The following is a 21,017-nucleotide window of genomic DNA, read 5'->3' as shown; positions in this document are numbered from 1 at the left end:
CCCACTTCAACCCACCCACTTCAACCCATTCTCCAGTAAGTGAACTCAGTTTGATTCATAAGCAAGTACAAAACTATTAAGTGATTGTCTTAATCCCAGGTCTGATCCCACCCTATTCCCACAGCAGACCCTTGAGCAGTAGTTTGACAGCACTCCCAAGAGCAGGAATCAGGAATGCAGCCCATCACTGCTGGGAAGGCAGGAAGCAGAATGTTAGGAGGAGGTGAAGTTTGAAAGAACCAACACACATAAAGCACAGAACAGAACAGTTTATTGGGTAAAAATGAAAGCAACTGCAGCCATACACTTCAGTGAAATCAAAAATAAATAACTCATTTTTAGAGCCAAATCTTTGATTAAGTTGATAATATTTTGAGTGGCCGTGTTTACCAAAGGGGCTGCCCCTTATGGCAGAGTGACTTCCATTGCTGGGAATCCACCAGGGCCAAGGATATGGCCATCAGGGGGATTCCTTGGAGACATTCCATGGGGCACAGCTGGAGGTGCCACCGTCCCACCAGCAGATCCAACTCAGCCTTTCAGAGAGGACATCCCAGCTCGCATGATTTCATCCACCAGGAGAATGTTGCTGGCAATCACCGTGCTAGAAGCAGTAAATAAATACTGTTAGAATTGCCATGTTGACATAGTTCAAGAAGACTCAGGTTTATTTTTGTGTTTCTAGGCAGCTTCCTCTGTCTGGGATATCCCAGTTCCACATTATCATTTAAATGATCAGCCATTGCTGTTTCAAGTGGAAATCCTGTAACCCTTACCATGAATGGAGCAGCTGCTTTTTGACATTGTAATTATCCCAGATTCCAGCTGCTGCAGCCACCATTGGCTCCCCTACAACAGAAGTGAAACAATCTTTAAATACAGTTCACACAACAAAGTGAGACTTTCTGCTGACATCTGGTATCACTCAGTACCTCCAACACAGTGTTACCCCGTGTTTTATCTTCACTACAAACCCTTAAATCAGAATGCACTGCAGTACAACACACCCAACTGCAGCAACAGGACACCTGCCAAGGCTTTTGTGTAGCTTTTAATGGAAATGGGTAAAACTTTCTGCATTCAGAGCAACTTTGTTCTTCAGAGCTGAGCCAAGATGGGTTCTTTACTAGAGCATCACCCCATTGTTCAGGAAGTCCTTACCAGTGTTCAGATCCACCCCAGTGAGCTGCCCTGACTCCACGTGCTCCGTCTGAACCTTCACTAAGGTCTCCTGGGGATCGTACCCGGAGTTCTGAGCGAGAACCTGGGACAGAACAGACTCATCACTTCATGTTGTTAATTAAAGAGCCCTCCAGCAGGAAAAGCAATGGGTCTGCATGTGCTTTAATGTCAGTTTATTCAGGAACTTCTTTACCTTAGGAATGATGAGCAGAGCATCAGCAAAAGCCTGAACTCCAAGCTGGGCTCTTCCTTTCACGCTGGGTTTATGCTTAACAAGAGCATTAGCTACTGCCACCTCCAGTGCCCCTGCTCCTGGAACCACACACCCTGCAAGGGAAAGCTTAATATCAAACCAAAGCAAGCACCTACTCTCATTCAAACAGTTCATTTTCAGTGCACTTTGATCTCTTCCTTCATTCTTAAAAAGACAGCTCGTACCTGAGCAGGTGAGTAATTACACAGTTGTAAACGACAAGGTGGCAGAGCTGTAACACTCGGTTTGGGCTCTGACTGCAGGGGTACCAAGGAGGGTGATACAGAATTCCCTAATTCTGCAGTGAGATTCCACGGGAGACCCTTCACATCCCTACCAGAGCAGCCTCACCGTCCTCGATGGCGTTTTTCACGGCCCGCAGCCCGTCCCTCACGGCGTCCTTGATCTGGGTGAGCGTGTGCTTGTTGGGGCCCCTGATCAGCAGGGTCACGGAGCGCGGGTTCTCACACTTCTCAATGAAGGTGTATTTCTCTTCACCCTGCGAGAAACAGGGTTGTGCATCCCTGTCAGGCACTCGCTTTATCCATTTGTGCACTGAATAAAAAAACTGGATGTGTTCAGGTTCAGTTCTGCACTACCAGCACTTCGAGAAGTGGTGAGAACCAGCAGGATCTTTTTTTCTCTTTTTTTTTTTTCAGTTTTACAGACAACCCCAAGAAAATACACTATGACCAGAGCAAATACCCAGGCAGACGTTTCCAGGGATGTGAAATGCCACCAGCCTTTAATTCAATACCCCAGCACAGCTCTTGGTTGTACTCACCAGTGTGTACTCATAGACAAGCCCTGCGTGCCCCAGGCAGTCAGGAGTGAGATCCTCCACGGAGTTCATGGCAGTGCCACCACACGCCAGGGTCAGCCTGGCACAGAACACACACAGCTCAGCACTTGCTTTGTGGTCAGTAAAACCTGAAGTCACTAACATAAGGGCAGTATTTTAGCATGCACAACACACTTCCTAGGCCTGGAACAGTTTGCTTCTGTTCATCAGAGAGCTCTTCACAAAAATAAGTTTGTAGAATTAAGTCTCTTTTACATTTGAAGCATACTGAGAGCTCAAACTCCCCCATCCCTCAGTGTGCTGAACTGACCTTTGTACACACCTACAGTGTGTACAAACTACCCTGAGTTACACCAGGAGGAGCTGGACAGATTGAAGAGGACTTTTTAGTTCGAGTTCTTGACGTTGGATTTAAGCCAGACTTGACTCACTGTCCCAGTTTGGAAGAGGAGGTTATTTTACCCTCTCCTCTCCCCAGGAACTGACCTTTCCATGTTCCTCCTTTTAGCTCTCCGCAAAGCAACGATCCCTTCTTTTGCAAGTGCATCCAAGGAAAATGGGTCGATTCCCTGGAAATGAAGGAAGTGACCATCAGGATAAAGAAAAAGCTAAAAACACCCTCTCTCAGTCTGACACTAACGAGTAATTTCTTCCTCAGGGCTCACAGAGTATTTCAAGTAGGAACTGTACACACAAATTCACAAGTACCAGCCTAAATTCAGCTATTTCTGTACCAAGTGAGTCAAACAGCACATGGTGGCCAAGAAATCAATTTTTAGTTACACCCTTCATCTCACCTTCTGGTTGATCAAAACAAATCCTTTATCTGAATCGCCACAGACTTTCCTTTTCAAGTCTATGATTTTGTTCACTCTGTCTTCAATGAACTTTCGTTCTGCTTTCACCAACTTCTCCCTCTCTTCAGCACTTTTATAGAAGAATCCAGAGCTCACCTCTCTGAAGGAGAAAAAACAAACCACTAAAGTAGTAAGAAAACTATCCTCTCTGCTGTAGAAACAAGCATGAGGGCTGATCTTTTCAGCAACGTTCTGAAGACCTCAAATCAAAACAAACAAGACCCCCCTCAACCCAAACTGCTCTTCCTGCTCTTTAGTTCAGAGCTTTTCCACTACAAGAAATAAGGCAGACACCTGAAACTAAGAGAACTCTGAAGTGTTTGCTGTAGAATATCCAATTATGCCCAAGAAAGGAAACACTTTCAGCCTTTCCTCAATGAAACAAAATAAAAACCACTACAAAGCTCAGCCTCTCACAGACATTATTTCATCCCCCAGCTTTCCCTTTCCCAAAGGGCTGCAGAAGGGGCATCACCTCTTCCCTTTCACCTTCCACACCTGTGCAGTCCTTTTGGTTGGGATTTAAGCACAAGTTAATGAAGAGTCATTAAGACATGAGCACTTTCTGCTCCTCACCTCGCTGCTGTGTACTCACGTTTTCTCATACTCCAGAGACACATTGCAGGTAAGAATATAAGCATCTTCCACCCTTTTCCTCATGTCAGGATGGCGAGCACCATGATCCAGAACCAGCCCCCTGATCAGCCTGGAAGATTAAAAAAACCATTTTGTGTGTCAATGGATGTGTAGGAAGATATGAATTCCATGGAAGTGCAGGCTAGTGAGAGAACTGCCAGAGCAACTGGCCCAACACGAAGTTGTGTTGGGAGTAAACAAGGATTATGTATTCCCCTTCCAAGGGCATGCCCATTCCCATAGGAAAAGCACACCAAGCAGAGTGAAAAAGGAATTTACTCTGGCATGGTGTCTGACTGCATTAGCTACTGAGGAAAGCTAGTGCAGAATTCAGCCATGCCACTGAGGTAAATACAAAGCCTATGGAATATCCACCTAATTACCAAAAAGCAGTTTCCATTTATCAAATGCTGTTTTGCATTTAACAGATACAAATCTAAGGAATAACCAAGCCACAGATGCAATTACTAAGGGAAAAAGTCTTTCTGTTGTGTAAAAGCTTAAGCCAGTGTTGATCTTTGCTATTAAAAAATTTATCAGGGAATGAAGTTCAGTGACTGATGAACTTCTGCTGCCAAATTATTTATGGCTGAAATCTCTATTTCTGCCTTTCTTTCAGCCCTTCCCTAGTAATTTTTCCAGCAGTAGCCCAAGTTCTCCTAAAAAGAAACCAAAACCCCACAGATCACTCAAACCTCAGGGAAGCTCAAGGATACTCCTGACTCACGTTGTGTCAGTCTCTGATTTGTGCTTCATCTCCATGATTTCCACCATGTAGAGGTCAATGGGCTCATCTGGTTTTCTGACTGTCAAAACAGAATCTACGACAGCCTGGAACAGAAGGGGGGTGAAATGGTAACAATCCCAGCACTTTAACATCCCTGGAGCTCTTCACACAAAGAGGCAGAGGAGACCCCTGCACTCACCTCTGTCAGGATGTCAGCAAGCTCAGCATGAACTTTGGTACGGAGGGATGTTCTGGCAACATCTATGAGGGTCTCCCTGTCCATCTCCTTGGTCACTTTGACCTGCTCCAAAACTTCAAGTGCTTTTTCCTTTGCGATCTCAAATCCTTCTGCTACTATTCTAGGGTGCAAACCCTAATGCAAGGGAAGAGAAATCACTAGACAGCTGAAGACAAAATGGTACTTTTACAGAAATAGAGCCTGTGGTTTCAATATTCCACGTAATGTAAAACACAGGGAATGTGCATGCTGCAAAGATAAGGTGTTCTGTCCTTCTGAATACATATAAAAGGAATGCAAATCCTTTCAATGCAGAGGAAAAGTACAGATTGTTCTAGCACAGAACTGAAACCAAGGGAACTACAAAGCACACTTGGGTGTTCACTGTGCAATATGAATGTCTACTCATAACTTATAATACCCAAAAGACCTGCCCTCGGGGAGGATCTCCTTTTTAACACCAAGAAGTGTTTTAACACAGATAAAACAAAGTAACAGAAGGTATCAGATAAAAACCTTATTAAAAGTTACAGTATCCACAATAAGTGGATTTGATTTTGAACAAGCCTTAAGTCATCCTCTCCAGCTTTTTCCCTTTTTACAACTCCTGTGATGCACTCTCTTTAAGCAGAAATATCCATTTATGTTTCACTTTGTATTAAACATTAAACAAAACAAGCTGCAGGGTCTCAGTGAAGCTTTTAACTCGCCCACCTACAACAGAAACACTGCATACACACCTCAGAAATATAGAGATCTGCCTGCTTTAGGAGCTCCCCAATGATCAGGACATTTGAGGTGGTGCCATCTCCGGTGATGTCATCTTGTGCTGTTGCTACTTTCGCTATCAAGGAGGCCGTGGGGTGTTGGATTTGCTAGACAAAAATAAGAAGCTGAGCAGGAAGTCTCACTGCACTGGTACACAAAGCAACAATCTGAGATCAGCTAAAGAAAGTATTTAAAGACTTGGTGATGTTTTAATGGTTTATGTCAATTCAACATGTTTCAACTAACAACGTCATTTAACAGCAACAGCTGTAAGTTGATGGAATTTACCCTTTGTAACACTATTTCCCCCTTTAGATTATGCATCTGTACACAAAATATTGAGTGCTCAGAGCCAAACTAGTCCTCAGCTCACTGTGAGCTTGACAGAGAAAGGATGCACCACCATCACATCCAAGCTGCTGCTGGCACTAAATCCACCACGTTTAGAGCTAATTTAGCAATCTCTGCATCATCAGTGCTGTACACACCCTAATTTGTTTGGTATGTACTTGCTACTTCTTTGGTTGGTTATTTTACTCCTTGTTATGGAACCAAAGAACATTCAATGAGTTTGTCTCTTTGCAGTTCCTCTGCTGAGCAGCACATTTGGTGCTGGAGCCACGAGCACCGTGCCTGTCTGTCCACTCTCCACAGCCACCACAGGACTTCAGCTCACTTCGAGAAGTCAGTCTTTTGATGTAAGGCACACACACATCACTTGGCATTACCAGAGGCTGACTGAAGGGTATTTTAACAGATTAGAAGCCCACAAACCTACAACAGTATCCACATTTGAAAAGCTCGGTGCTTAGTAACTGTACTACAGTGAGATAAAACCCAATGGGACTATTTATGGTGCCGTTTAGCTTTTTATCATTGTTTTCCTTACAGTACTACCTCTAGCATGAAAGAACTCATTTTAGTTCTTTCCCTTCCTCCCAAGGGACATTTTGCTCTCAGTTGCTCACAGGGGCAAACACCACAGTGGTGGACGTGGTCCCCCCTCAGCCACAGGTACTCACTGGCACTACCAGCAGGCTCCTGCCTCCCTAAATCCCCTCCCCGGCGAGGCTCAGCAGCAGCTCACCATTTCCTGCAGCAGCACGTTGCCATCTTTGGTCAGCTTGATGTCTCCGGAGCCCGACACGAGCCTGCGTGGGGGACCCGCAGGGTGAGCGCCGCCTCGGCCCTGACACACGTGCGCGGCCAGGGCCCGCACGGCTCCCGCCCCACCCATCCATCCACCCATCCGTTCACCCATCCGTTCACCCATCCATCCACACATCCATCCATCCATTCATCCATCCCTTTGTTCCCCTCCGCACGTCTCGGCCCTCCCGAGCCTCCCGAGCCTCCCGAGCCTCTCCCCTCACGCCTCCCCTCAGCCCGTGCGACCCCCCCACCCCCCAACCCCGCCCGCGGCGGGAGGGCTCCCTCACATCTTCATGGTGCCCTTGGGGCCCAGGTTGGTCCTCAGCACGTCCTGCAGCCCTCGGGCCGCGCTGATGTTCACGGCCAGCGCGGCCTGGGCGCGGGCCACCTCTGCCTTGGGATTGAGCGCCTTCACCGCCATGTTCCCCGCTCCGCTCTGCGCCGCGCGGGCGGGGCAGGACAGGCACGAGCAAACCCCGCCCCTTCTAGAAGTCTCCGGGCGCGCTCATTGGCCCTCCGCTGCACCAGGCGCATTTCTATTGGCTGCGGCACCTGTCGCTCCGCCCGCCACGGGAGGGCGCGGGGCGGAGTGGGCGCAGGCGCGGCGCTCATTGGCTCGCCGGAGCGCCGGCCGCGTTCCTATTGGCTGTGGCGGCTGTCGCTCCGTCTGGCCCCGCCCCCGCGCCGCCGCTGAGGAGACGGGGCCATGAAGAGCGGGCGGTCACTGTGTCAGGGTGTCTGAAAGGTCTGGGTCATGCGGTTCTTAACCCGCCCTCTCATGCCACAGACACCCCCAGCAGCCTTGCAGAGCTGTGGGAATAAATAATTGAACCCAGCGATTTAACATTAGACCGGTGGAATTAATAGTTAAGCTGATCGGATTAATAATCAGAATGGTTAAAATGCAAGGTTGAGGTTGATTAAAACTCGTCTTCTCATAACACAGAAGCTGCTGTGTGGGGCACCAGAGCCTGTACAGGCCCCAGCACAACCCCTGTACCCAGGGCATTTCTGGCCTGAACCCCTCACAGGGGTTCCAAGGATTGGGATGATCCTTCCCAAGGCCAGAGGTTTCCCTGCGGAAGAAAAACAGAAATACTGTCCAGGCAACCTTGATGGGTGCTGAAGGGTTTACTCTACGTGGCCTGTCAGGGCTCACACCTTGAGACACTGAAATATTTGTGTTTTCGGGCTATGAAATGGAGCACAATTGAGTTTCCCCAGGGAGGAGCCTGAGAAGAAGCTCCTGCCATGGTTCCTCCCACCCCTGTGGGTACAGATTGCACCAGGTTTGGAGACCCCATTGCCCCATCTGGGCTTGTAACCCCAAACACCCATTGGAGCACCTGCCAACATCAGATGTGACACAACCCTCCTGTGATTTCAAGTATTGCATAAAGAAGATGTCTGGCCCCAGAATAATCCTGTCCTGGCTGCAGAGTGTCAGGGACATCCAGGTGGTTCCTGGTGTTCCAGGTGCTCCAGAGGGTGCTGAACCACATCAAACAGGGACAACTGCCCCCAGGCCAGGATTTTGTCAGTATTTGGTACGGAGAAGACAAAGACCCTTCCCCAGCTCTCACCCACCAGGTGTGACGCTGCCCAGAGAAGCTGTGGCTGCCCCATGCCTGGAAGTGTCCAAGGCCAGGTTGGACAGGGCTTGGAGCAACCTGTGATAGTGGAAGGTGTCCCTGCCCAGGGCAGGAGGTTGGAACTGGATGGTCTTTAAGGTCTCTTCCAACCTAAACCATTCTGTGACTCTATGAAATCTCCCCCACTCCATCCCACTTTTTGCAGCAGGGAGCTCTGGATGCAGCCCTGGACACTGGGCCTTGGCAACCCACCGGGCAGTGATGCAACGAGCCAAACATGTTTTCATGCCACTTCCAGGAATAAAGTCTGAGCCTGCTGCTGGGTCCAGTTTTGTTGCACAGGAGTTTTGGGGGAGCTTGATGGAAGCAGTGTCAAGTGTCAGGGCAGCCTCGCTGGGTTTGGCTGTTGGCTGTGGCACTTGCTTTGGGTGAGGATCTCAGTTTCCAGGCAAAGTGCCATGTTGTGCAGGACAGGAGGACTCCCATGCGTGGCCTGTCCGTCTGACTTGGCAGCTCTGGAAGGGACTAATATCCCTGGAGCTGCTCATATCCTTGGGGTGCTGGTTTTTAAAAGTTTTAGGTGGAGTTGGTGTTTGAACATCAGTCAACACAGGTTTGGATCCCTTTTGTTTAGCTGAGCAGTGCGCATGTCTTGTGAAATATTTTAATGCTGACTCTAGTAGAGTGGCTGGGCTTTCTCTTCTGTTGTTGCAATCATTAGAAATAAACATTAAACATTGCAAAATGCAGGAAATCTCACTTGGCATTCCGTTATTGGCTCTGGAACTCTGTTGAAGTTTTGTCTTCATTGGGATGCTGCTGGCCTGCTGAATCCATAATAAAACAAAATATCCAACCCAGCTCCGAGAGGGTGCAGTGGGAATATCTGAGGTGCCTGGATGCAATGTCCAGGTAAAACACTTGGATCCCCAGCTCTGCCCTCGATTCTGTAGCCCACAGGTAACACAGAAATATTTTGCTGTTCTTGCTTCTCTGGTTTGTCATTTTTCTGCCTGTTCCTCTCAGGGCTGTTCTCAGCAGAGGGCAGCCTTGTCAAACCCATACTAGCAGGCTTGTTATATTTTATGTTTTCCTTGCTGATGCCTGTGGAAAGGCAGGAATTATCCATCCTAAGCACCTGTGCCATGGGGCTGCTGGCAGGGATGTGGCCATTCCCCAGGCAGGTTCAGGTTTGTGAGGGGAATTATTACTGCAGGAAAAATTTAGTTGGAATTTTAGATGTTTTTAATGGGGAAAAAGAAGAAGGTGTTTTCAAAGACATTCTAATCCTTTATGCAGGTGGTCTCTGCTTTTTTGTACGACCGGAGAGGTTCTGTAAAAGTCATGTACAAGAGTTGGGTGCTGTGCTTTTATCAGCAGTCACACATCCACAACCTGTGCTTTTCACTCCTGAACATCCTCCTAAAGCTTCCAAGCAGAGCTCTCTGTGTTTCTTTGCTGGATCACATGCCTGAGGATAGCTATTTCTCATGTGCATTTTCACATTAAATGCCCATTTTGCAGCATTTTTCAGCCATCAGGACAAGCTTTTCTTCCTTTTTTAGTCTGAGCTGCAGTTGTTGAATTGTTCTGTGTATTTGGTTTTAATATCTAGTAAAAATACAGGGCAAATGCTTATTAGATTCAAATTGTCCTTTGAATTCAATGGATTACACCAGATTAGAATCAAAATATTTAACTGAATTAAAACCAACACGTCTGTTAAACTAATCCAAATAAAGGGAATATCCTTCATGAAATATTCAGCAGCAATTCTCTTAGTTAAGCCATGCACTGCTTATCTTGGCCAAAAACCCCTCTGAGATGCTCAGTAAAAGCCATTTCCTTTTATCTTTATCAAGATCTGTTTTCCTTTAACCTCATTCACAGAAATGATTTCTAAATCTGCTTTAAACAACATACTGTCCTGCCACGATAAAGCTGACAAACAGGACCAGACTGAAGGGTGATTGGTGTCACTGGTGAATTTTGCAGCAAAGGGGCTTGGTCCCATTTTTTCCTGACACCACAAGTTACTGACAGATGCTCCTGTCCCCAAATGGTCGTGTACTGAGAACTTCTGAAAGAAATATAAAGGAAAACATGTGAGGAGAGGCACACAAGGTGATTGATTTTAATTAGTACGTGTAGTTTGGAGGGGCAATACTGCCTGGATGGCAAACGAGGTCATGCATGGAATGTGACTGGTGCATCCAGTGGTGCAGAACAGACTGTCAAGATGGGCAGCAGTCACAGGACTCTTATCACAAGTGAACAAAAGTAGCTACATCAGCTAAATTCGGCTTTCTTGACCTCGAACAGCTTGTGGGTTGGCACTCTCCTGTTTCCTCACCAATACCCACAGCAGTGTCAGAGGGAAGCTCTTCTGTGGGATCCCAAACACGAGCACAGGCAGGTTCTGCAGTTTTCCCATTGCTTTTGACAACACTGCATTTGGGGACACAAAACAGAGCCTTGTTATACGCCGAAGTTTTCGTTTTGCTCCGTAGCTTTTGATGAGTTTTGATTTGATTTGTGGAACTTTGCACAGTGATGCTTAAGCCAAAAGGCAGCACCGAATCAGCTCGCAACCCTTTCATCTCTCCCTCAGCCAAAGAGAACAGTGTCCCTGCTTTGCCTCTGATTTCATGCCAAGAGAAATTCCTGACTGCTGCCTGTCGGAGCCGCTCCTCGGGCTCATCCCTGTGCTCAGACCCCTCTGGTTGTCCACGCCCATGGCACAGGATGAGGGGTGAGCGAGCTCCCCATCGTGCTGGGGTCTGGCCAAGCCGTGCCTACCCAAGCCGGGCCCGGCGGCTCCTCCCCCGACGTAGGAAGGTTACACCTCTCCTCCTTTCCCTGTCAGCGAACAGCTGGACTTCTCTGGTTACATGTGTGCAACCATTTCAAACAAACCACCCGGGCTGGCTTACTCAGCACGTTATCGGAGCGTGATTTACAAAATGCGGCTCCCGTCCAGCGCAGCCCGTGCCGAGTGTTTGTGCGACTGAAGGTCTCGGCTGATCCCTTCTTGTCCTGTGCAAGCCAAGAGGTTTGTTTGCAGCAGCAGCAGCGGCAGCCACGGCCAGTTCAATACCGTAAGTCACTGGGATCTTTTCTCTCGGTTCGTTTGGTTCTCAGCTCTGTAACACCGTATTTTTTCTAGCATAGGGAACGAAGGGTGTCCTGTGCCGGGGCCGTGCCCCGCGGGGCACAGCAGCAGCGTGGTGCCTGTTTTATAACAGCAGCATGAATGAATGATGCAATCGTGCAGGGGGGGAGCACCATCATTTTGTCAGGACAGGCGAGAGGGGATTGGAGAGCTGGGAGGTGTCTGTCAACATCCATCAGGTTCCTGCTGCCCCTTTTCAACTACTTTTCACAAGGTGCTTCAGTGAGTTCACTGTGAGGCACTGCTGTTCAGATAATAGGGCACAGCTACAAACAGCACATCCCTTGGACTGCACACAGGTTTGTATCACTGCCTTTACAAACTGAACAGCAAACAGCAGGTTAAGGACTGAATCTTTATATTCTCACCCTGAAAACCACTGCAACTCACAGTTATGGGTGGATGGGTTGAACTTTTAAAACTTGCAGGGATATAACAGCCATGATTTGCTTAAATAAAACTAATCTGCTTAAATGTATCACTTTTTCTCTAAAGCTTGTTGTTAATTCTGAGAATCACCTCAGCACAGAAAAGCCGTCATTATATTATTCCTATTTTACAGACACAAGACTAGAAACAATGAGAATTAAATGGTTTGTTTAAACTAATACCATGGAAAGACTCCTGGGAATGTTCTTAGAAGCAGAACCACTCCTGTAGTCAGAAAAGGTCCCCAAAAAAGTTTCAAGAACTATTTTCTCCAAATCCCTTATTCTAAGATGCAGTTTCCCTTCAATGCAACAGAAACAGTTTAATGTGGTTGAACTTCTGTTGATGGCACTGCATGTTAACATTTCCCATGTTAAACGGGAAAGTGGATCAGAAACACCAGGGATTGTTTGCAAACAAGGATATTCCTGAGTGCTGGGTAATATTTCATTAAGATTCACTTAATCTTTATTCTTTCACAGCAATAAGTGTGAACAAAATGCAAAGTAGGAGTGTGGCAGCACTTGTGAAAGCTGAAATGATAACAAGTGAGGTTTAGTCACAACGAGGATTTTGAGATCTTGTCAAGATCTCATTGAAATATTCCAGCCCCAAACACCTGCAGTTCTGAGCACCACTTTCTCCTTCCATTTACATTACATGTAGGTACTGAGGATGTCTCAGTTTTTCTCAGTGAGGCAAGTGCCCTTCCTTGAAGGGACAGCAAACAGAGACGATTTCAGTTGTTTTCCTTTGACATGTGGTCTTGCATAATTCCCATGTTTGCTTCTGTGACTCTGCATTATGACTCATTATGAAAGAGAATTATTTCTTGTGAAAATGCCTTTTTTTTTTTTTTTCCCAGTACTTCGTAGTCTGGAGGCAAGGAGATCTCATGGGAATTCTGCTTTTCCCCTGTGAATTCCTTTTTCTCCATCTTTATCTCAAGTTTCACCAAACCTCCCTCCCTCTGTTGCTCTTATGTCTTCTCTAGTCAGTTCTTTGTCAGTTGTTTCTTCTCGTCCCCATATTCTTGTTTCCAGCTTTTCCCCTCAATATTTTATGAGACCTGTTGAAATGTTTGCTGCTTGGATGCTTTACCAGCATGCAAATAATAGGCTAGGAATAAATTACCAATCTGAAATTCACTGGCAGCAAGATCAGAGATTCTCTACCCGTGTTTTTCATATGGAGACAGAACTCACTGTGAGAATTTCTTTTTTCTTACTGTCTCAATAAAGTATTGACATATTTAAGCAATCAGATGCCCTGTATTTCAGAGTAATTAATCTCTGCCAACTGCAGAGGCCTGCACCAGTCTGGAATAAAACATTGGTGTTCCCTTACACAGAGATTTGTTAGAGATTTGTCCAGCTTCAATTCTTTTTGCCCTGATGAACTACTGGTGATTTCTGCATTTCCAATCCCAATTCTTCCCTTCCAACTTGTCACTTTTAGGCAATAGAAACCACAGTCTGAGACTGTTTTGGAAGAGTTATTATTGCATGGAATAAAGAGAGGACAGGGTTAATCCAACCATGGCTCTACAAGTGGTAACCATAATTCTTTCTCTAACTGCTTTATTTGTCCATCAAAGTGCAAAGTCCATCACAGCATTGGTCTCATCATTGTGAGGAACACCCAGAAGGGAAAGGATTGTGGGAAATGTGGATATCAGAGAGAAGGAAAAGTTAACGTCTCTTCCTTCCTGCTCCTAATGTGTGTTTATGGCGACAACGTTTTCCTGAGAGAAATTAAAATTTTGAAGACGTGTATGCAGAGATATATCCCAGGTTCTCACCAAGAAACCACGTCACAGTGCAGTGTCCTGACATTGCATCACGATGTGGCAGAGTTGCAGTGCAGCCCCAGGTGAGCATGAGGCAATACAGGATGGTTTTGCATAATAAGGGATCAGTGCTGGAACACCGTGACGCCCATGTCACGCCACAGCGATGCCTGACCTAAAATCAAAGCCCTGCTGCTTGGAAAATCACAATATTTCACTGCAAACACAAACGATGTCAAGTCAAGGCTAATGCAAAGTAAACATGGAATTCACGTGCCACCTGTTCATCCACTGCCAAGTATGACCTCAGGACTGGTCTCTGTCAGAGGGAAGTGGCCACTAAAGAGAGAGAGGGTTCTTTTATGTGCTGTGCTGATGGCATATGACTGTATTTCTTATATGTCCAGTGCAGTTTTTATAGAAAAGATTAAAAAAAAAATGTGGTCTGCAGGAAATAATTCTGTAGTCACGATTCAAAGGCTAGAGCAGAGTTTTACAGTGTGTCCATGCACCTGCCAAACTGCAGTTCAGTCCTTGTCTCTGCCTTTCCCAGGGACGGTCTGTAAAAGCCCTTTTCTGGAATATCTCCTCTTTGCTGTGCCCCCACTCCCCCTCGTTCTCTGGCACACTGGGGAGGTTGAGCCCAGGCTCTGTCCTGCCTTCCCACACCTCATCCAAGTGCACAGGAGGGAAGTGTGGGCTGGGTGGTACCTGCTCTGCCCTTCTCACTCACACCTGGGATGCAGGTGAGCACTGAAGAAGCTACTGTGTCACCTTCTTGGCCTTGTGCAAATGCCATGAACCCGCTTGGGTTCCTGCAGAAGTGTGTTCACAGCAAAACAAGGATAGCAGAACAGCCCTCACAGAAAGTCCTGTTTCATGGCTGCCTTTGCCTTTCATATCCCTTGCTCTCTCTGTTTCTTGCTACTTCACATCTACCTGTTTGTCAAACAGATCCTCTCTTACAAACACAGCTCTTGGCTGTTCACAGGAGGTTTCACCTCTTAGACTGGGTGACTTTATTTATATAAGCTTTCACCTTTCAACAAAGGACTGGAGTATTCTCTTGTATTTGATACACAGGAACAGATAAAAGGGATGTGTGTGTGTTCCACAAGTTTTTAGTGATTATGGTAATTTCTCATAAAGGCTTTTGTATCCCAATATTTGCCACGTGGTTACTTCTCACGGAAATAAACCCAAAGGTTCCTGTTCCTGCTTTGAGCATTAACTATTTAGCTGTGATCTCCTGGTGAGCACATAAAGTCACCTCAGGAGACAGCACTGGTGCTTACCATGGGTGATCCCTGGATTACTCCTGTCTGGCAGTGAGGGACATCAGTGCCTGTCAGCTCCTGTACTTTTCCACAGCAAGGCACACAGTGATCATCTTCTCCATCTTCACTGGGTGTCTTTTGTGTCTGGGCGTGCAAAGTTTGTAAAAAAAGGGCAAAAAAATAAATGGGAATTTGTGTATATAAAACCCTTCAACTTCAAAATTCACATGATATATAGAACATTAAATTACCTTAGTGAGAGATGAAGGTATATAAAGACATCCATAATTCTTTAGAACATGCTGTTTTATGGTGTTTTTCCCCATCCCAGAAAAAGAGAGAACCTGCTACCCAGATCAATTATACAAGACATGTCCTGAGAGAGATTAGAAGGAAGAAGCAAACAAAACCTTTTACAAAAAGCTGGGAAGTGATATAGATAGGAAGCTGTTGTTTGTGTCTAAATGTACAGATTAGTAAATAGTAAAGTCCACAGTGAATTAATTACAAAAGGATGAAGCACAAGATGAGTAGGGAAGAGTAAGAAGATACTTAACTCCTCGAGCTCCTGATCTGCAGAAGTGCTCAACATATTTAGGTGGACAGATATAAAAGAGAAGAAAATAAACTTTTATCAGGGCATTGTTATGGAAAATGTGATGTCTTAATGGGTTGAGTGAAGTTCTCAAAGCCCAAGACTTTAATGGATTTTATAAGACTAATCCCCAATGCTAATATCCCAGTCTTTTATGCATTCACAGATGATGGAAATATTTAGTTTGTATTAATCAGGACACAGAAAAGGATCTAAACCTTCATGATTTAGTGACAACCACTCACTGACAGATTTAGGATAGCTATGTCTACCACAATTAAACAAATCCTTGAGGGCTGAGTGTCCTGCAGCAACCAATCTGATACGGATGGGTCAGGTGAGAAATCAAGACCCATCTGAGTGGCAGGGGCAAGATGAAACAGAGAACTGCAAGTCCCACACAGCCGCTGGCAGCCCGGTGGTTCAGCAGATGCCAAGTATCACAACCTTGAACCCCAAGGGAACATCAAGGGGCCGAGCCAGCAGAGAGCAAATCAGCAGCTGCCCAAGGCTCCACGGCCCACCTGTAATGCAAGTTGCCCATCAGCAGGCAGCAACAGCGGGGAGCAAATCAGCAGCTGAGCCAGACCCCCACCACCGCTCCCCCTGCCATAAAAGCTGGCGACCAGGCTGTGCTCGGCCCTTCTCGCACGAGCCAGGACAGCAGCACCAATGGCTCAGGAAACAGTGCACTACTGCCACTCTGAGAAAGACTACATCTTGTCCCCTCACAGTAAGAAGGCTCCCAAAAGGATGGCGTCCCTCATGGAGATGAAGGAGATCTTCCGCAGCGCCGACGCCGTGTGCTTCGACGTGGACAGCACCGTCATCAGGGAGGAGGGGATCGACGAGCTCGCCAAGTTCTGCGGCGTGGGCGACGCCGTGGCGGAGATGTGAGTATGGCTGGGGTTTGGCGTGAGTATGGCTGGGGTTTGGCGTGAGTATGGCTGGGGTTTGGTGTGAGTATGGCTGGGGTTTGGTGTGAGTATGGCTGGGGTTTGGTGTGAGTATGGCTGGGGTTTGGCGTGAGAGTGGCTGGGGCTCGGCCCGCGGAAATTCATGAAATGTAAGCGTGGACAAGGTCAATCCGCGGCGGGGAATTTACAGCGGGGATTTGCTCAGCTCTGTCACAGGTTATTACAGTTTAAAAAGGATTTTGGGAATAGTAAGTGGAATTAGTGCGTGGTGAAGGAGCTTGTTTTGGAATTGTGAAGCCACCCAACAAAACTGATACGCATTCTACATATACATCGGTTTATATACTGATATAAATTCTGTAATGTAAATTTTGATTGGCTAAGATCAGCCCTCATCCTTGAACTTGGCTAAGCACTAGTAAACCTTATTATGAAATAGCAAACCTTATTATGAGGTGGAGGAGAGAGGACAACTCTCCTAACCCTTCTCTGAGGCTGATGTTTCCATTGAAGATTGTGGCAAAAGTTAAGTTCAGAGAAGGGCACCTGAGGTGCAGGTCAGGAACACTGGTCCCATGGCACTCAGAGAGAGAATGAATTTGTTTTCCTTTGCCTCACTGGTTTTCCAACCCATGGAGATCTCCTACCAGTGCATGCTACCAGTGTACCAACCTCCTCCTTTACCACACAGGTTCAGTATAACCTACAACTATAACCACTTATGTGTTTCCTCATCACCCTTTGTTAACTAAATCTTCTTGGGAGAAGCCTCAACTTGTTAAGTGTCACTGATTTGGTTTCTTTGGATCCCAATTCAGGACCCGCAGGGCCATGGGTGGCACTGTGACATTCAAAGCAGCTCTGACAGCACGACTCGGTCTCATACGGCCCTCCTACGAACAAGTGCAGAAATTAATATCTGACAACCCACCTCAGCTCACGCCAGGAATAAGGTAAGAAAGAATTTCAGCTTATTTTGAAATTGATTTTGGCGTAAATAAACAAAATCCTGCGCCATCACTGAAGCTGTAAGAACACAGAGCTGGTCTGGATTGCCTTCCTGCTCCATCTCCAAGCTGCTTGTGTACAAAGCTTGTATCAGGAGCTGAGTCCATGTCAAGTGGTTAAGCACCCATGTAAAAAGAAAATAAATATTAGCTGGCACTTTGGCTGGCAAGCTCAAATCCTGGCTTGAGGATTAAATGGGCATGCAAAATAATCTGTCCAATCACATCTGGTATTTCATGGGTGATGGAACGGGAAGGAGATTTAATACCCAGTATGAACTACTGGCTGGTTTATTCCACAACTCTATTACCTCTTACACTCCTCTGTGCAGCCATACTTCTGACTCAGGGGATTCATTGCTCAGAGCTACCCATTCTGTCCTGAAGTCCCTAAAAAGTATTAAAAACCTCATTTAGCAAATAGACATATATATGTGTATTCATTCATTTTTAGGCTTGGAATGAGTTTTAACTATATAAACAGAAAAGGTTTAGGTTCTTTTCTCCTATTCAAATAGTTTCAAACAGCTGAGAATAAATTCTTTACTACAAAACTCAACCATAATTCCAAGTATTCTAAAGTATTTTAGCACATAACAGGAGCCTTAGATGATTCTGTGCTTGTATTTTCTCCTTAAAATGAGGCACATGCTCAGCTTTTTCTGTAGAAGACATAGCTAGATGTAACTACAAAGAGAACATTGTTTCCTTGTTTAGAATCATGTGATTTTCCTTTTCATTCCTTCCTTTTCTTCCTCCTTTTCAGTCCTTCCCTTTCTTCCTCCTTTTCTGTTTAGGCTGCTTTGAGCCTCCACTTTGCTTTTCAGTCTTTAGCCTTTCTGCTGTTACTGCTACCACTTCTACTGCTCAGCACTGCTGCAGGCTGATCTTCCTGCTTCCAGAGCCAAATCCCTAAAACTTTTAACTGCCTTCAAGTGTCCCTCTGACACTAACTGGGTCTACAGACTTCTTTTTTTATTCCTTTTCTGTAGCTGGTGCCTTCTTCTAAAGATGGCATCCATGTCCAATGTCTGGGGAACCAACTCTGAGTTAGAAAACATTTGCACTTTGCTCTTTTCATCCCACTTTTGCATTCTGAAGCAGTGGCTTTATCTCCCCCACATTCCCTACTTTTTTCTGCAGATTAATTCTCTTGCTATTGTTTTACTTCAGAAAAAAAGTCTGAGCTGGCTCTGCTCTTGTTTGTTCAAGGGAACTAATGTGACCAATATGAAAGTGTAAAGAAAACATTTCTAGGGCGTGCTTGTTTTCAAGGAAGTAAATACCTGTTTGTCTCTAGATGTGATGGTTTTGCCCAGCACTTCCTTTTGTGTGCACAAACTGCCAGGGAAAGGAGGAAAAGCTTTGGGCAGCAGAGATGGATGGAGCTGGAAAGCAGCACAGATCCAAACTGAACTGGAATAACACAGAGCATGGGCAGGCCTAGGAAAGCTGTATTTTAACTTTCTGCTCTGTCTTCTCAGGGAGCTGGTGAGCAGACTTCACCAACGGGGGGTTCAGGTCTTCTTGGTCTCCGGGGGGTTTCAGAGCATTGTGGAACACGTGGCCTTGCAGCTGAACATTCCCACAGCAAACGTCTTTGCCAACAGGTTGAAGTTTTACTTTAACGGTGAGATTCCCTCCAAGTCTCTTTCCTCTGATAATTAATGCCACTTTTTTGGCTCCAGCTGCCAGATATTGGGCTGCAGACACTGCCCAGCCTATTTATTGTTACCAATCCAGCTTACTCCAACTAGGAAAATTACAAGACTTTATCAAAACCAAGTTCAGGTCATTGTCCAGGTATGAAACAGAGCTGCAGTGACTTTTTAATGGCAAGCTGTGCCAAAGGTAAAACATGTTACAGTTGCTGACAGCAGAGTTTAGTTTTTTCTTGCTCCTTCAAGTTAAAAGAGTTCATTACACTGACCTGCTCTCACAACTTCCCTTTCAGTGACTTTGGGGCATGTGTGAGGTTGTGGAGCAGAGCTGGTGTAACCAAGCACAACTCTAGTTAGTGAGGTTGTTCCTTACTCAGTGTTTCCTACACTGTTTATACATCATCCTGGATGCTGCTTATGCAATGTTTACACCAGAATGACTGAACCAGAGGGACTGGGAATGGATTTGTAGCACTGCTCACACAGGGTTTCTATTTTGAAAATATCCCTTCGAAAATATTCCCACTGAAGACATGGGTAAAATCCCAGTTTTCACTCTTACCTTCCACTTATTTTTTGGGGAGGCTGATACTGTGAGCTTTACAGACTGCTGTTTTCTGAAGTACAGACCACAGGCATAGATCTCTCTTCATTTACAAGAAAATGTGCTGTATGTCCAACCTGTCCTTCCACCGTGTTCTAGGAGAATACGCAGGATTTGATGAAACACAACCAACAGCTGAATCAGGGGGGAAAGGAAAGGTTATTGCTCACCTGAAAGAACAGTTCCACTTTAAGAAAGTAGTTATGATTGGAGATGGAGCTACAGACATGGAAGCCTGCCCCCCTGCTGTAAGTATCACAGAAATTCTAAATTCCTTTGGGGGGAAAAAAAAAACAAAACCAAAAATGGAAAAGTGAGGTTTTAATTCTTGACAGGACTTCAGGGACTGATTAAAGGTGCTGAGTGTGAAGGTCTGGCACAGATCTGGTGCACATTTACCTGATATGACCTAGCAAGAGGGTTCATCTCACTGCACAGTGAGGAAATCTTTGCAGACATCAGCTCTGACGGGGTGAAATAATAAAAGAAATTAATAGAAAGACAACTTTTATAAATGATCTTAATTCCATCTCCCCTTTAACATCTTTATCCTTTCTCACCCATGCTGAGGGGCAGCTGGTCCCTCACTGTTCAACATGAGTGACCAAAGCAGCTCAGTATTTGCTTAATGCTTCCCAGCTCCAGGCAAAAAAGCGGCAGTGGAAATTTTAAACCCTGCACTTTCACTGCAGGTGGTTTTCTGAGATGTAGAAATGATGATTGCTCCGGGTTAATGATTGAAGACAGGGTTAATGTTTGCTTTTGGTATCTATCAAATGGGGTAAACAGAGGTAAGATAAACAGAAGAGGGATAATTGTGGGATGCTCATGCATGTTCCAACGTTTACTCGTTCTTGAATAGAATTGCATCACAATTACATCAGATTTTCAGCAAAATCTCAGTTCTGAACAATCTTGAATCTACAGGGCACTGAGACAACTCTCCTATTGGAATAAAACTCCAATTAACAAAGTGCTGCAGAATTAATTGTTAATGAAGTCCTTGTTAATAAATCTGAAAGGTGAACATGCAAAGTGAAACAGGGGAAGAGGTGAGGGGGGAATGACATACTTTTAAAATCCAATCCTAAAAGCAAACTCAACAGCTGAGAAGCTCCATTCCTTCCATGGGCCTGGAATAATCAGTGTGCCTGTTCTTTGTGTTTTTCCAGGATTGTTTCATTGGATTTGGAGGAAATGTAATCAGAAAGCAAGTAAAGGAGAAAGCAAAATGGTACATTACTCACTTTGATGAGTTGCTAAAAGAACTGGAAGAGCGATAAATTATACAGTAAATTAATCTATTTAACACCTGTAAATCCATTATACAATGAAATTAAACATTTATTTGTTTGCAAA

At 45.6% G+C, this 21,017-nt stretch overlaps 2 protein-coding genes and 2 non-coding genes across 5 annotated transcripts; 1 reads left to right on the top strand and 3 right to left on the bottom strand.

The window, feature by feature from the left end:
* Nucleotides 1-249: 249 nt before the first annotated feature.
* CCT6A (chaperonin containing TCP1 subunit 6A) lies at nucleotides 250-7,070 on the bottom strand. The gene is made up of 14 exons (XM_027725874.2): nucleotides 6,903-7,070; nucleotides 6,551-6,614; nucleotides 5,436-5,570; nucleotides 4,657-4,830; nucleotides 4,458-4,561; nucleotides 3,690-3,800; nucleotides 3,035-3,194; nucleotides 2,724-2,806; nucleotides 2,220-2,316; nucleotides 1,787-1,934; nucleotides 1,376-1,509; nucleotides 1,162-1,264; nucleotides 777-849; nucleotides 250-604 (listed from the first exon to the last, which is right to left on the bottom strand). The coding sequence occupies exons 1-14, from the start codon at nucleotides 7,034-7,036 to the stop codon at nucleotides 532-534; spliced, it is 1,593 nt and encodes a 530-aa protein (XP_027581675.1). The 5' UTR covers nucleotides 7,037-7,070; the 3' UTR covers nucleotides 250-531.
* On the bottom strand, nucleotides 3,937-4,070 carry LOC113990508. The gene has a single exon (XR_003541642.1). It is a non-coding gene; the product is annotated as a small nucleolar RNA SNORA15 (small nucleolar RNA).
* Nucleotides 4,956-5,087, bottom strand: LOC113990510. The gene has a single exon (XR_003541643.1). It is a non-coding gene; the product is annotated as a small nucleolar RNA SNORA22 (small nucleolar RNA).
* Nucleotides 7,071-10,976: 3,906 nt separating the features above from the next.
* PSPH (phosphoserine phosphatase) lies at nucleotides 10,977-21,017 on the top strand. 2 transcript variants are annotated; one of them, XM_039389273.1, is made up of 6 exons: nucleotides 10,977-11,305; nucleotides 16,204-16,362; nucleotides 17,205-17,339; nucleotides 18,878-19,023; nucleotides 19,758-19,906; nucleotides 20,831-21,017. In XM_039389273.1, exons 2-6 carry the CDS (start codon nucleotides 16,223-16,225, stop codon nucleotides 20,939-20,941), a joined length of 681 nt encoding a protein of 226 aa, XP_039245207.1. In that variant the 5' UTR covers nucleotides 10,977-11,305; nucleotides 16,204-16,222; the 3' UTR covers nucleotides 20,942-21,017. The 2 variants fall into 2 exon arrangements, with proteins under 2 accessions (XP_039245207.1, XP_027581771.1); XM_027725970.2 differs by lacking the exon at nucleotides 10,977-11,305 and having other exon boundaries at nucleotides 16,113-16,362.

This window comes from Pipra filicauda, unplaced genomic scaffold, assembly GCF_003945595.2.
Source record: "Pipra filicauda isolate LSUMZ 115617 unplaced genomic scaffold, ASM394559v2 scaffold71_size5581439_pilon, whole genome shotgun sequence".
Taxonomy (NCBI): Eukaryota; Metazoa; Chordata; class Aves; order Passeriformes; family Pipridae; genus Pipra; species Pipra filicauda.
Note: the sequence above shows the minus strand (reverse complement) of the source record. Positions and strands in the feature narration are given on the sequence as shown.